General features: G+C 46.2%; 1 protein-coding gene across 1 annotated transcript; it reads right to left on the bottom strand.

Annotated features, from left to right (window-relative positions):
* Positions 1-1886: 1886 nt before the first annotated feature.
* LOC106483148 (extracellular tyrosine-protein kinase PKDCC-like) lies at positions 1887-13833 on the bottom strand. Its single transcript, XM_067295686.1, has 9 exons — positions 13686-13833; positions 12034-12166; positions 10397-11030; positions 9835-9957; positions 7437-7708; positions 6192-6271; positions 5987-6091; positions 4212-4388; positions 1887-2749 (listed from the first exon to the last, which is right to left on the bottom strand). The coding sequence occupies exons 1-9, from the start codon at positions 13831-13833 to the stop codon at positions 2646-2648; spliced, it is 1776 nt and encodes a 591-aa protein (XP_067151787.1). The 3' UTR covers positions 1887-2645.
* Positions 13834-15564: the final 1731 nt, after the last annotated feature.

Here is a 15564-nt window from a genome sequence, read left to right as displayed (position 1 = left end):
TGCAAATATCAGAATTTGCACCAAGAAAATGAACAAAGGACAAATCTTAGCAGCACGCAGAGAGAGGCATTACACTGCTGGAGGCCCGAAGAAAGTGGGTGGAAGCAGTGGCAGCTCCAGTTCAGTATAACAGATACCCAGTGGGACAGAGTGGAGCATGTCATTAAACAGCCTGATGAATGCACTAATGGGGTCAGGGCTCTAAGAACGTAACCTGCATTTGAAAAGAGTGGACTAAATTTCCTACAAAAGCCATCTGGTGTGGCAAAAGCAGAACAAGCAATTGGGATCCTTTGAAACTTAAGTTCCATTTTTATTAATATTTTTTTATTATTGGTTAAGCGCTGTGTGCTCAAAACTTTCCAAGACAAGATGATATGATCTCCACTCACAGAATCCAACAACTGCAGGTTTGAGGCTGGAATCTGCTTTTATACAAATAACAGTGCTGTACCCTGCCCCATCTGCTGATGGGCTGGACCTGACTCTGATTTACAGAAAATAAATAATACAATGAAAATTATATGGAAAAATCTGCAATATGAAAGGAATGTGTCATGACTAAAACACACAGTGCTCTCAGAGCCTTGCCCTTCCCTTCTTACTAGGAGAGATTTTTAGGACAGGAAAATCTTTCTAACACAAAGCGGAATCACTTCAGCCTTTGAGTTTTCATAGACTATCTCTTCCTCTCTGAAATGACCCCAGGCTGGCCTTTAAATTGGGGGATATAGTTCTGATTTGTATCTCATGAGGTTGAGAGACATGGAATAAACTATCGTTACTGCTTGCTAATGTGAAGCGCCACACAGCAGATGGCCGAAGCCTTGCTCAGCAGGCTCCGTGTAAAACAACAGAGGACCCCTGGCAGGGCCTTTCCTTCGACATCCACAGGACCCACTGTGATGGAGAGAACCAGCTAGGGCTGTCCATTTAAAAAGCATTGCCTTCACAAAGCCTGCAGCAAAGCAAGAAGAGCCTTCTTGTTGTGCTAACAAGGAGTCCTCATTCATTGATATCCCTCTCAGAGTAGCCGAGCCTCAGTGCGAGCAGCAGGGGTTAAATTGCATGAGAAAGCCCCCCTGCAATGGCATTGCTGTGGGTTAATAGAGCCCTAATGAGCTGAAAGGTGAGCACCTGCATTAGGAAACGCAGGACAGACTGTGAAAAGCAGGGCACAACCCAGGGCAAGAGCTCAGGCATCCTTAGTCTAGAGGCACCCAGGCTGCTACAGAGGCCTGGAAACATCCACACACAGACGAGGCTCCAGGGAGTCAATGGCAATGTCCCAAGAGCAGTCATTTCTGCACCACAGTGCAAGCTCAGAGGAAAACATAACTGCATCACACACAGGCTGCAGCATTGCTCTCCTCAGCAGGGCTTGGCTAGGAACCTTCCCTTGCAGAGGAGTGAGGCCGGCAGTGATTTGGACTTTTCTGAACATGTTACAAAAGAGATAGCAAAATACTCTACAGCCAGTGTTTCCAGACACTCCTAGGAGTGGCACATTATGTTGCCATCTCTCACAGCCTGAAAATGCAGTAAACCCCACCTATTTTTCAGGTGCCACATCTATCTACACTGTTAGTGAAGGGCAGATCCAGGAGACTCTTGAGACCAGACTTTCTCTTCTATACCTGTGAGCCTGCAAGCATAGACAGACAGTGTCCTCCAGGATCTAAGAGTCCAAGGGGCTTGGGCACATTTGCACATTGCCAAGCACACCCTGAGGTCATCCTCAGCAGTAGCTAATGCTGCTAGGTGAGCGGAGGTGAAGAACACTTGCATTTGTTCATTTGGTTGCAATAAAGACATAGGACAATTAAAAAACAAGAAAAAAAGCTTTTCACACTATGCTTAGAATAAACGTAGTCATTCTTTACCATACAGAGTAACACTTTATACATAAATAATTTGAATGTCTCACTCTTTCATGGAAAGTAACAGAGAAAAACCTTCAAGGTTGATACATGGGAGGTGGCACTACAAACCACATAGGATAAAACCCAAATCCTGCATACAAACATTCAGACATATGGTTCCAGAGTTGATTTGTACACACCTCCCTCCTCTGCCCTGGAAGGAACTGAACCAAAACTCTCCTTTGAAGACCACCCCCATCATCAACCTCTGGTTATGGATCCCAACCCTGCAACCTCGGCCCCACCACCAAAATCTAGACCTTTACAGTTGCAGTGGCATGAAATCCTTGTCGGCAGCTGCAGACGGAGCCACTGCATTCTCCAAGGTGTATTATTCAGAGGCTTTCAGAGACTGCTGAACTAACTAGGCCTACTCCAGCCGGGTCCCTTGCGGTTATTTCTATTTCTTGGCTGACAAGCTGGCTACTGAAGCAGCAAGGCTAGGTATTGCACATTCTAGCAACATTCGACTGAAATTGAGCGTGTTTATGAGGAACAGCAGAGTGTGGGAACAGATAAACAAGCTAGCAGGGTTGTGGAGAAGGGAGCATTCTGCAACGAGAAATCTGAGCTTTGATCAAGGAGACAGCAGCATTGACTCAATCTGAGCTGGCAGGGAGATCACATCCTAAAGTGAAATAAAATATGTCATTCTTTTCAGTAGCTGAAATTCTCCCCGATGGTTTGTTCCTCCCAGGATCGTGTTATGTGATCTCATTGTCTTTAAAGTCTTTCCCCTGAGGAAGCTGATCGTTTAATATAGACTACAGCATTAACATCCGGTATTAAATCAGTCGGACTGCTCTGAAATGAGGCGAGTGGGCGTCCTGGAAAGGAAATAAAAGTGCAAGTTTAATAGAGGAGATAGATAGGTTCATTTTGACCCAAGCTATTTGTTCCAAAAGACACAGGAACATAATACTTTCTCAAAGGAGGGTCGTTCTGCCCTGCTGTAGATGTGTTTTACACTCCCAGAGTACTCCAGACACTGATTGAGTTCAGTAAGCGTGCACAGGGAATGCAAAATCAGGCCCAAGAGGCTTTTATGTCTTGCTTTGCTTTACAAAGTTGCACTAAGATGGACTGGCATGTTCCCACAGCTCTCATTAATCCAAACGGAAAAGTTAGGCAGTCAGCATTTCAGAGGCCTGCCACACACTTTTGTCATCTTCAGTTGCAAAGATTTACTATAAAAATGCAAGAAGGAAAAACTGCAGCAAGAGAAACGTAACAGACTGCAGGCATCGCGCTGGATGGCAAGGATCAGTGTGGCACTGGAGAAAGGATGATCCCTTCTGCATCATTTTGCACAGTTTTAAGTGCAGTTCCTTCCAGTAATGCACTAAACACAGCATCTAACATCCACCCTGTTAGAAGACCAGATGTGACACATTAACGCAGAACACACACAATCCATCGTTAGTATGAAACCGGCTCTAAGAGTTTTATGTTGTATCAACGTGAGCACTCTTACGTCGATAGTTAAACATATGCCAATTTTACACAAACCCAAGAAGACTGTATTTTTGTTGTTGTTTTAGCAGAATTTGTCATGTGAGCTGACAAGGCATGACTCTTCAGCGCGGTCCCTGAAAACACTCATTTACCTCATTTAGTGTTTTACTTTATGAGTAACAATTTAGCCCATGATTGAAGTGTCAGCTAAATGAGGTAATTTATAATATAATTCTGAAAACATGCTAGCTATAAAAGGCTATAATTAGAGCTAATTACAGGGACCTTTGTGAAATCCATTGGTTTGGGGCTTTAGCTTTGATAAAGGGGATAACAACTTGTAAGCTATGATTCTTCCAGTTATAACAATAGTAACCACCTACTTTTACGCAGCTGCTTTCATCTCAAAAACCCCACAGCTTTTTGCAAACTATATACCACAGGAATTGTTTAACCTATACCAAAATGAAGCCATCTCCGTAAGAAATAAGTAACTGTTTAGCAATACATAGCAGCACTGTGCAAAAAGTGGAGGGGAAAATTCAGAAAAATATCGTGTGTTCTGGAAAGGCAGCAGAAATCTGCAGGAGAATGCAATTTTTCTCTTATGTCAACACCTCTCTCCCTGCAAATACTCTGGATCCTTGGTTGCCCACCATGGCAGCCACCTGCCTTGAGAATAAGAAAGTCAGCTTTTATATGCACCTGTAGACTCAAGGCACTATGAAGAAGGGCAGCAGCAGCATCCCCATTTATGAATGAGGAAGCTGAGGCACCATGTGGTCATTGACTTCACGCTCCTACCACAGGACCTTCAGTCTCAGCCAAGCTCACCTGTCCATGTCCTCTGCTGGGTGACAATAAAACTTTGACACTGGGATTGGGAGTTGCAAATTGCGGCAGCTTCCTCGGCACTGTGGACAGAGAGCAGGCATCCCAGGTGGCTGTAGGAGGGCCAGCACTTATAGTCTTCTACTTCCACAGTTCGGAAGCCCTTCAGGGAGATGTATTCTGGGAACAGAAAGACGGTATTTAGAGAAATTAAGCGCACTTTCAATGACTAGCTACAACATAAACTTTATACTTTGCGCTCTGGTGAACTTCTTCATGGAAAGGAGATAGCAATAGATTGAATTGACCTGCTTAAATGGAATGAGTGATGCTCCAAAAGTAGAAAACCCCCAAACCCTTACTTTTAGTTCTGCTATCAAGCACTGGGCAGCAATTCCTCAACAGATATGATAGAGCAGGCAGAGCCCTCAAGTTCCTACAGAGAATCAATACGGGGTGAAGGGACAGGGGAGCAGCTATAGGGGCGCATGAGAGGGCAGAGGCTGTAGCAGTGGGCTGCGGTGGGGATTGGCCTTTCTAGCAGGGCTCCAGAGGAGCCGACATCACAGCAGTCACCTCAGCCCCAACAGCAGCACCAGCTCCCCAGGGAATCACAGATCCACCACATAGCAGTGTGGGGCACGTGGTGACCCACACATCGTGGTGCCACCCACAGGTACAGGAGATTTAGGAGCCACAGTGGAGGAAAGGGAGGCTAGATCTTGTTCCAGCAGAACCCAAAAGACTTGACAAGCCTGAGCAGGCAATGGGAAGGTTATTGTTCACTGACTAAGAGTCTCTCCTCACCCTCCCACACCTCTGGGATGGTGATCACGTTAGCACATTGCTATTGGGCCAGCTGCTAAGTCAACAGGTAGGTGTCATCGGAAAAAATTGGCAATTCCTGTTAAAACCACTGGTCCTTCAGCACAAATGCCCAGGTATTTTTGTTCATAAATGTGCCAATTCCAGCTCCTCTGAACACAGAGGGATTTCCTTCTTCAAGCTGCCATCACTCTTCCACCACTTCAGGGAAATACTCAGGAAAATGTAAGCCATGGTAACTGCTGGACTTTCCAAGCCTTTCCAGTGGGAAGAATGATCAGCCACATCTCTACTATGGAATGGGTCCCATTTACACAGAGGAATGCGCCTCATAAAGGCTCCTTTATCCACCCATATCTTCAGGAAAAAAAAGAAATATAGTAGGGCAGCAAGGCTCTAGCTATTCTGCCACACTTGGCTCAGTCAGTGTTGTGACCCCCACACACTTTGTCCTCCTATAATAAACTGTGCTGACCAGCCAGAAGTCATCAAGTGAAACAGGGGAAGATTGTGTATCAACCTGGAAAGTTGCCCTATTTGTCAAGAGAATAAGATGACACTGAAGAGAGAAGAACATGCGAGACTCAAGTTTACTTCTCTGGTCTAGTTGCTTAAGCTATAGCAAATACATCAATTCACTTAAAACACAGGCTGATGCACATTCTGAAAACAGTATTTAGAAGTAGTGCAAACTTACGTTCATATGTATGCCAGATTGTCTGTACTGTATTTACTTTGCAAAACAATGCAATCATGCGTAACTCCCATGAAGAGACAACAAAAGACTGCTCAAATGAGGGAGGAAAAAGAAAAAAAGATACTTTGGTGCTTAATTCTATTCCTCGTGACTACAGACTGTCTGAATGTAAGAGAGATCAGAATTTGGCCAACTAGAAAGTTCCTTGCTCCCTCAGGAATTATTAGTATTACTTAAAGCATCTGAAATCGTGTACCTTTTAAAAGAAGAGGTCTTTTCCGTAGATAGAGCCCAGACTTGTACAGATGTAAAACCTTTTCAAAAGCTTTCAGGGTTTCATTTATTCCATATCGTAAATCACCTACATTTAAAGAAAAAATTGACAGAGATGAGTAATTCCATGAAATACCATTTACAATCTTCTAATAAAAAAGTCTTGGTTTATGACTATTAGCTGGTACCTGTTGCGTTCAGAATATCACTCAAAAAGGGCTGCAAAGGTGGAGGTGCAGAGTGTGGCAGAAGATAGGTGAAAAAATACCTGCAAAAATCCCACAGGCTGATTAGAATACAGTTGCTCAAATTCCTTAGTGATTAAGTTGTCTACATTTTACTCTGACTTGATTAGCCACATGTGACTAGTGAGTCTACCTTGGTTCTTAAATTATGTTTGAACACTTCATTGGTATCTCACAGACCATTCTTGTGGGTTAATGTGGAAGCTTGGTCTTTACAGCATAGAGTGCAGCCAAGCACTACACTTCAGCTTTCAAAGACTCGAGCAATAGAGCTTTCCCTCATACATACTCCTTGGACCCAATTTTTGTGCACTAAGCAATGGATTTGTTGTCAGTAAAAAAGACCTATACAAAAGAAGACTCATGCAAGACGTTTTTCTTGCCCTGAAAAGGTTTGGCATCCCTATTACCCATGGAAAGGCAGAATACTCTCTTATTTATTCCCTGAACCCTCCAGGAAATTCCAGTTCTACAAGAGACAAATACATTACTGCAAGGCTTTAACAGTCTATGCAGGGATTCACCCTTTAACAGCAAGTCCTGCCAATAAGGGCTCCCGTAATAAGTCATTCTGTATAAATATCCAGCTGCCAAGACTTCCACTTTCACCTGACCTGCCAATCATCAGTGGTGAGTAGAAGTCATCACACTTTAAGGATTAGTTGGTGGCCTACATGAAGTGATGCAGCAGTCTCAGCTTCTTGTCCATTATTTGGCTGTTTCATTACTATTCCATAGTTGCCCACAGTTTTGGTAGAGAGACAGAGTTCAAGGGAGAAGTTAGCTAGCTTGTTCCCAGCACCAGCGGGTCAGAGCTGATGGGATCTGGCAGGCAGCCTGCACTGCCACTGCTTCCAGCAAACATAGCCAGTGGCTTTCAGATGACGGGGCTTTTCATAGGACTTGCTTGGCAAACAACAAATTCACAGGTGCAATCTTTGAGGCAAATTTCTAGAGGGCATTAGGGAAAGGGAGCAGTAGAAGAAGGCTGCCTACATTCTCCCTAGACAATAGCTAAACTATTTTCCTGCCTTATAAGGAAAATAAACTTGCTTCAAAGCGATCCTTAACTACCCTCTGACAGAGGTGAGGGGGAAACCCTGCATGGAAGAAATGTGAGATACATGCTACGTGGCATTGTGTGAGTTCAAATAAGCCAGATTTTCTTCCCTAGCTAATTGGACATACCGATATGCATTGAAAAGATTCTTCTTTTCATTTATTCCTTCACATTTCCCAACTGTAGAGCATTTGAGAGGAAAGCTTTTTGTAGGGAAGTCGAGTGTGCAGTCATTATCTTCCTTGCATGACAGTTCCTCAGTGCTGGCATCATCCATGTCTGTCACTTTTAGGTTTCCATCCACCATAACAAACTGCCTCGGCTGGAAATCCAAGAGGACTATTGAACCCAGGGGGGAATGTGCCAAGTAAAACAGCAGTTTCACAAGACTCAGGCAAATCTGAGAAAGAGGAGATGAATATGCATGGAAAAACAGATGAAAAACAGCTATTAAATTGGAAGTAGAACAAAGGAGAGGACATTCACTGAAATTAAAGGCAAAAAAGCCTATAGTACTTAAAAGGTAATTATGTGTATGCTACAAAATTTATTATCAACATTGCCACAGGATTTGACTGTGGTAAGTAGTTTAGCAACATTTTTTAAAAACGTGTATACAAAAAGAGATATTTGCAGTTATACTAACTAGAGGAGAAAGCTGTGAGGAAAACAATAGCAGCCTTCATGTTTCAGGACCTATACTGATTTGCTAGCTGAAATCAGAAGGAATTTTTTCCCCCACTCTGGCATAGAATTAATACATTCCCCTCCCTTTCCCCATGCTGCTCCATACAGACTGAGGCTCCATGCTCATTAATACCAGATTCATGTGTTGCTGCATCACTCAGCAGTACAAATTTGGGCACACAATCATGCTTCTGAAGAATTAGCCAAAGCATGCAATATATTTCACGCCAGCTTTTTGCTTTTATGTCAACTTTCTGGCAGCAGGGAAAGGTCAGACAATACCTGATCCAGCATAAAGCCTGGTAGGCAATTTTTGAACAAACTAGAGCTAGAAGAGCGCATTTACACTGGCCCAGCACTTTAAGTAGCTGCAACATTTTTCATTCAGTATTGGGAGTCCTAGGATCAGATTAACTCTATCATCAGCTAGGTGAGCCGCAGTCAGATCTGCACCACGTCTCTCTACCTCAGATAGTGATCTATGCAGGCACAAGGGTTTGCTCACTTGGAACCACTCAGAATCCCTGGTATCTGATGTGGCTCATTACAAGGGAAATCCCATCCGTTTAGATGCCCTAATTAGGAAGCAGGACTAGACAGTGTCAGTCTACATTCTGTATTAGTGTCTTGAGCAGTCAAAAGACTATTAAAATCTTAATGCCACCACACCGAACCTTGCCACCAGCAAATCCAGTAACATGCTTTCTCAGCTCTATGGAAGACTTCTACAGTTTCGAGAAGATGAAGTGCATGGAAAGTTACGTAGAAGGCAGTATAAAATAGTTTGCTAGCAAAAGTGGGACTCTACAGGTCAGGAGAAATGATTCTGGAAGCTTTGACACTATTTTAACTTCACTAGTGAAGCAACCAAGCTGAAGTGAACCCGGCTTCACTTCCTGCAGCTCAGGGAGTCCTGCTGCCACACTCTCGCTCTGGCTTGGATGGCAAGGTTCATTTTCAACATTGTGGACCACATGCAGGGAGAAATTTTATTTTGGGAGTTTTGCTGTGTTTTTATTTTACCCAAAGCATTTCGTATTGACATTAAGGTACCCATGCTTCTACTTGATGCTCTCCTTCCTCCTGAGAAGCATACAAGTAGCAGTCAGCCCCCAACTGAGACCTTGAGGCGAAACTGTAATACAAGCCATAACCAAAATAACTGCCATGTCATAAGTCATTTATGTTCATGTGGAGCTTAAAAGTCTCTATGTGTAATGCTTAGGAGATAAGACAGATACCAGGAACAGGGATGTGATCCCATCACCTACAGCACGAAGAAAGCAATTTAGCAGTGTTTGTATTACAGTAATACCTAAAGGGCTAAGATCAGAAACATCATACAAACACATATCAAGACAGGCTGTTCAGCTTGCTGCCTAGAAATAGATAATACACAGGCAACAACTGACACATAGCAAGGTGAGGTGGCTTTCCTGAGTCAGTCCCCATCTGCTGATGTGTCCGGCTATGAAAGCCATTAGTTCCTCTGTGGAGGAGACCAACAGAGGGTAGACCAACTAAAAATATAGTATAATACTGGGTATTACACACCACCCCAGCCCTGAGCAAGATTTTTCTGCCATTTCTTCCCAGCAAAATTCCTCTTCTAAGTCGCTTTAGAGGAAAGGAATTCATCTGTGAAACTCCAGACTATGGCTATTTTTAATGCAATTTAAAAGGAGCGAAAGCAAAATGATTTAAAGACAATTTGCAGGAGCAAACAGAGTGTCAGCATGACAATCCCGTTTGCCCCGGCAGTCATCATGGGCTCTTCGCATTTACTCAGTTTGAGGTCTAAAAGCTACTGATAAAACTCCTTTTGATTTGTTTTCTTACTTTAAATCTCTCCTCCCAGGGGGTCTGCAGAAGCTGAATCATCTCCAGGGGGGATCCCAGCTCCAGCATAGCTGTGACCCTTACTTCAGGATCTCCACTGTTATCATAGCATTGACCATGCAGCTGCAGAGAGGAAAGAAGCGGTGTCAGAGCAGTGCCAGCCAGGATGCAAGGAAGTCCAGGACGTCTTTCCAGGCAGGAAGGGGGGTGGGGGTGGGGGGTTGAATAAATACTGACAGATCGACTTAGCCCTCGGGATTCAATTATAGCCACGGGCACCACCGTGCGCGCTGGGCTCAAGGCAGGCCGGCGTCGGGCCGGGCCGCGTCCGGGGGCCCCGGACGGCCGCGGGCAGCGAGCGATGCAGGATGCGGATTTGCGGAATTTCCCTACCGACGAGGCGCATCCCCGTGTGAAGGGCCGTCGCTGGCGGCCGCCGCGACACACGCACAACCCCCGCCCGCCCGCCCGCCTGCCCGCGCGCGCCGGTTCCGCCGGTTCCGCCGCCCCCGACGGCACCGGGAGAGCGGTCCGCAAGGGAGCCGGGCGCGCCCCGCCGTACCTGGACGATGCCGGGGTGTCGCAGGCGCTGCAGCAGCGCCACCTCCTTGAGCAGCTTGTAGGCGGCCAGGCGCCGGCAGCCGGCGGGCGCCGCGTAGCGCTGCACGCACTGCCGCACCTCGCGGCCCGCGCCGTGCACCGACTTGAGGGCCACGGCGCCGCCGCCCGCCAGCGCCGCCCGCAGCACCACCTTGGTGAAGCCCCAGCCCACCACGCTGACGCCCGCCGCCAGCCGCAGGTCGCCGCAGCCCAGCGCGCCCGCCGCCGCCCCGCCGCCGCCGCCGCCCGCCGCCGCGGCCAAGCGCCGCAGGTCGCGCCGCCTCTGCCGCAGCTCCTCCAGCAAGCCCGGCGGCAGCGGCGGCGAGCCCCGCTGCCCCTCACCGCCGCGGCCGGCCGGCAGCGCCAGCAGCGCCAGCAGCGCCAGCAGCGCCAGCAGCGCCGCGGCGCCCAGCCGGGCGCCCCGTCGCGCCCGCTCCGCCGCCGGCTCCATGGGGAGCGGCGCTGCGCGCTCCGGCCGCTCTGCCGCCGCGGCGGGGCAAGGCGAGCGCCGCCGGGGGCGTGTCGGGCCGGCCGCCTCCCCCGGCGCCGGGCGAGCCGCCCCGGCCCCCGCCCCCCGCCCCCCGCCCCGCAGCGGCCTGCCGCGGGAGCGAAACCCTCCTCTTCCTCACGAGGGGCCAGCACGGACGCCGCTGGCGGGACAGATGGACGGACGCCGGTCGTGCCAAAGCCGCCGTGAACGAGTAACACATCCCCACCGCACACCCCTCCGGTCCGCTCTCCGTGACGGCTGTTGATAGCACCCTACGTGCATTTCCCGCCTATGCTTTTCATCAGTCTGGCTAAAGCTGCGGGAGAACGCAGCCGAGGGATGGAAAGCTGATTAAAATTCGTAAGAACTGGGTTGGCGAATTCCCAGGCTTTTGAAAACTCTCAGGTTGAGTTTCTAAAAAAAAGCAAGTACTGACAGTCTCTCTTATTAGAAGGATAAACTGTATTAGATTGAAATAGCAATGCACTAGCTGAAGGATGGGATTCTAATTGTTTTCAGGAAAAAAAAAAAAAAGGCCTCAAAAAGCTCAACTTCCCCTGCCAAAAGCTGACAATCCAGGCAGAAAATGTTGCCTTGGCATTTATATGTGAGGAAATGTATCAGAGCAGTGACACACATTCTATCTAGTGTTGCCGTCTGTGACACATATACCTATAAAGAAGAGGAAACTGTTACTGAGACTGCTGCGAAGAAATGGGATTCAGGGGACTAGGGTTCCTCTCCTGGCTCTATCACAAGTTTTATGCATATGTCTCCACTGTGTGCTGCCGTTCAGAAAGAAAGTCTTAGAAAGAAAGTAAGAGTTAGCATATAGCAAAGACAAATGCAGTTTATCTACTTCTAATTTAGGCAATATGCCATTAACTCTCCTCACTGGCCTGAAACACCAAACCAGCGAGTTTATTCACTTTTTTATTTACTGCTACAGTACTGGGTTAGAAGTTAAAACAACTGTCTGCCTCTCTGCCTGATTTGCTTCAGTTCCTGTCATAATTTCTTCAGTGGCAAAACTTGTCTAGGAGATCCTCCCCAAAAAGGGAGAGCGGTGACGTATGGCCAAGTGTGGTGACCTCCTCTCAACATCATACCTCGATTTGGAGGAGATATGTCTGTCTTCTTCTCTGCTAAATGGTATTTCCTTGCCATTGCCCTTGTCTCTCCTGTCTCTCAGGGACCTGGTTCTGCTGAGAACCTGCGGTTTCTTCACATGCTGGGAGGAGACTGGTTGGATAAGGTAAGTAAAATTGCACAGGGTTTGTTCTAGGCCTGAGTGAGCAGTGTGGCCACTTAGTCCTGCAAAGTGTCCCTCCTTCCTTGGTCCTTGCCTCACTCCAAATAACACAGTGCCATCACCTCTCTCCTGGCTCACTCATAACGTACATACTGCTCAGACCACTTCTTCCGAAGCCAGCCCTGCAAATAAGCCTGTGTGAAACCTCTCTGAGCAACTACCCTTAAATGCCGAGGCTTGCAGGACAGAGATTATCAGAGATTATAGCAGAGCAGCTCTCATCTAGAGCATGACTGGTGGTTCCCAGGACTACTATAACAGAAATAATGAGCATAAGCAATCGATCATAAATAGCGTCCTTCCCAAAAGCGTGCAGAAAATTTCCCTTTCTCTTCACATCTCTTCAGCGTCCCCAGAGCAATGTGTGAGACAGAGTCTGAGGAGCAGTGCAAGAGTGGAATACAGCTGTTCTGTAAAACAGGAAAAATGAATCCTGAATTCATCAGGAACTACACAGACATAAGAGTTTTGGAAGTGAGTGCAGAGCCCATGGTCTAGTGGTATACATCACTTAGTCAGCAGACAAAATCTGTTTAAAATAATCTAGAAGATCTCAGGCTTTCTGTTCTTTTTCATGCTGTATAGGCTAGAGTCCAATCCCAGGCAAATCTTTCAATAGTTAAATTTCCTTTGTTGCTTTTTAACCTTGATAGCTTTAATTACTGTCCTTATTTTCAAATCAAGTATACATCTGTGTCATATTAATAAATATTCATTGTCACTGGAGAGCTATTAAATGCATTTTTACCTGTGTTTCCAAGGGAATAGATGCCAGCTGAATGTAGTATTATTTAATTTCAGCATGTCCTCAGCACCACAATAATCAAGACCTGTTAGAGAAGACTCATAGATAAATAAAAATAATAATGATGGATTATTTATTTGCTTTCTAGTAGCACTTAAGGATTCCTGCCAAATTCTTGGATCTGTTGTGCAAGGCATCTTACAGGCAATAGCACAAAAGGTAGCATCATCTTGATAGAGCTGACACATTAAAAGGGAAACACAATAAAGTGCTGCAGAAAAGATGTAAGAGTAAGTGGTAATTTCAGTGTCCTTTATTTTCTTTGGAGAAATTGTGCAAACAAAAGAGGGAAGAGGAGGTAAAGGGAAAAGAGATGAAAGGTGAGCATAAGAGAGACAAGGATCAGCTCTTAACAAAAAAAGCTGGAAAGTCTCCACAGAGTAGAGTCTTCCTCTGTATTTGGAGCCAGTATCTGTCCCCTGCTCAGATCTTCTCAGTAGATCCAGCATAATCTGTTGTGGGACACTGCTGGTGCCTCAGACATTGGAGACTCTCCACTGTCTGCTTATAGTTCACAGTGCTGTAATCTTTTAAAGAACGGAGCAGGGATGAGGCTTAACTGAATAAAATCCATTTGAAAAGACTTAGAAGAAAGCTGTTCTTTAATATTTTTACAATGAGTATGTACTGGAGGAATAACTTACCCTGCACCAGTCCAGTGAGGGTGATAGAATGGGGCAGAGAGTTCAAGAATCCCATCTGGACCTCAGTACTGGAGTACCATAGATAGGAAGCAAATACTATAGATGGATCAAAGAGGAGAAGGAGGGTTGGAGCATGAGAAATGAGCATGGTGGTGTTTCCAGTGTCAAGGAGAGCAGGAAGGAATGGAGTTAAAGAGGAAGGATGCAAGTCAGAAGTTCAGTGTTAGAAGAAAATGGTCTACTAGCAGAATTAGCTGACCAGCACAGATTGTTTCTAAAGATATTCTTTAGACTGATACAAACTGTGTAGGATGAAGTCTCGGGTACTTTCCTACGCACTGGTGCTTGATCTTCTTCATAGCCATTAGGCATTAGAATAGCCCCTGGCCACTAGTGCACCCCCTGACAGCTTCTGGTACGGTTTGGGAGTCAGGATGTGCCAGAGACCATTCCCAGTATGCAACTTGCATGTGATCAACATAATTTGAAGGGCGAGAGAGCTCAGTAGACAGAGCTGTTGTGTGCCAGTTGGCCTCGGTGCCAGGGAAAGGTCCTGGACATATTTAATTTGTTAGCAGAGACGTAGCCTTAGTGTCTTGAGGAGGGGAGAAACAGTACCAGTCCTTGCAAATACAGGGAGGTGCCACTGCTGAGCGCTGTGTTCTGCCAGAAGCTCTGGTGGCCTCTGCCTGACCGAACCCGGAGGAGGATTTGAGAGCAGCTCCTCAAATGGGATTATAAATAGCTTTGACTTTGTCCACTCCAGAGCCTGCTGAGATAGCAGAGCAGGACAAAGCCAGGGAATGCTTCAGGGCTTGAAGCGGAAATACCTGAATCAGTACTTCCAGTTTCATTGAGCACACATTGCTACCAGTTCAGAGACAAAGCACTCCTACCTCGCACAGACTCATGTATGGACACACATGGGCACAGTGACAGGCAGGATTTGTCAGCACATTTCACACAGAGGTTTTATGTGAGAAGGGAAGATGTAGACAGTTTTCTGAGCCCACTAGCTTTGACCTCTTATTTTCAGTTAGCTTATTTTCTTATTTGCTTGTGATAGCAGGGAACCAATTATGGGAAATATACCCACCCAGAGGAGCCTCTGTCTTTCAGAGGAAGGCAAATCCCTCCACAGCTGGGATGGGAGAAAAGGATCCTTCCTTACCCCAGCTAGTTTGGAGTTCAGTCACCTAATTTTCAGTTTTCTGAGCCTCCCCTACTCACATTAACTGCTGTTAAGGCTGTGATTCTAGAGCAAGAAACCAAGCTAGTTCATAGGGAGTAAAATAGAGTAAAGGGACCTGTGTTGGATGTGAGTGTCACCTGGGGGTGGCCTCCAAATGTTACTGTGAGACAGATGGTTATTAATTACAAATCATGTCAGAAAGTGTCCTGCGAAGCAGACCAAAGCATTGGCATGGACAGCAAGATGGAGCAACTCTGAAATGGTCCTACTGAGATGCTGGCAGGATTCAAGTGTCCCAGTGTAGGCAGCTCCACCACTCCACTGGTGCCTCTCTTGTCCCTGATACCACTAAAGAAATGACTAAGAGCATACACAGTACCTCCAAGAGGAATTGTTACTCCTCCTCTGGCAGTGCTTCTTTTGTCCCCGAGTCTAAGAAAACACAGGATCTCACAATTTGTATATGAAAAAATGTAAGGAGTAAAAGAGGAGCAAATGAGAGAAGGCCCAACAGTCCTGACTAAGCAGATACAGCACATTATTCTGCTCTCACTCAGCAGAAAGAAGGCTAGTTGCAATGTTTCTGCCTGTCTATATTGCCTTTGCCAGCATATGAGCTCTGTGTGGTGAGGATGTGTTAAATACCTGCTGTGGACAGCTACTTTAAGATTGTCTTGTCTCAATAGC

Source organism: Apteryx mantelli, chromosome 4, assembly GCF_036417845.1.
Source record: "Apteryx mantelli isolate bAptMan1 chromosome 4, bAptMan1.hap1, whole genome shotgun sequence".
Classification (NCBI taxonomy): domain Eukaryota; kingdom Metazoa; phylum Chordata; class Aves; order Apterygiformes; family Apterygidae; genus Apteryx; species Apteryx mantelli.
This window is presented reverse-complemented; position numbering and strand designations above follow the sequence as displayed.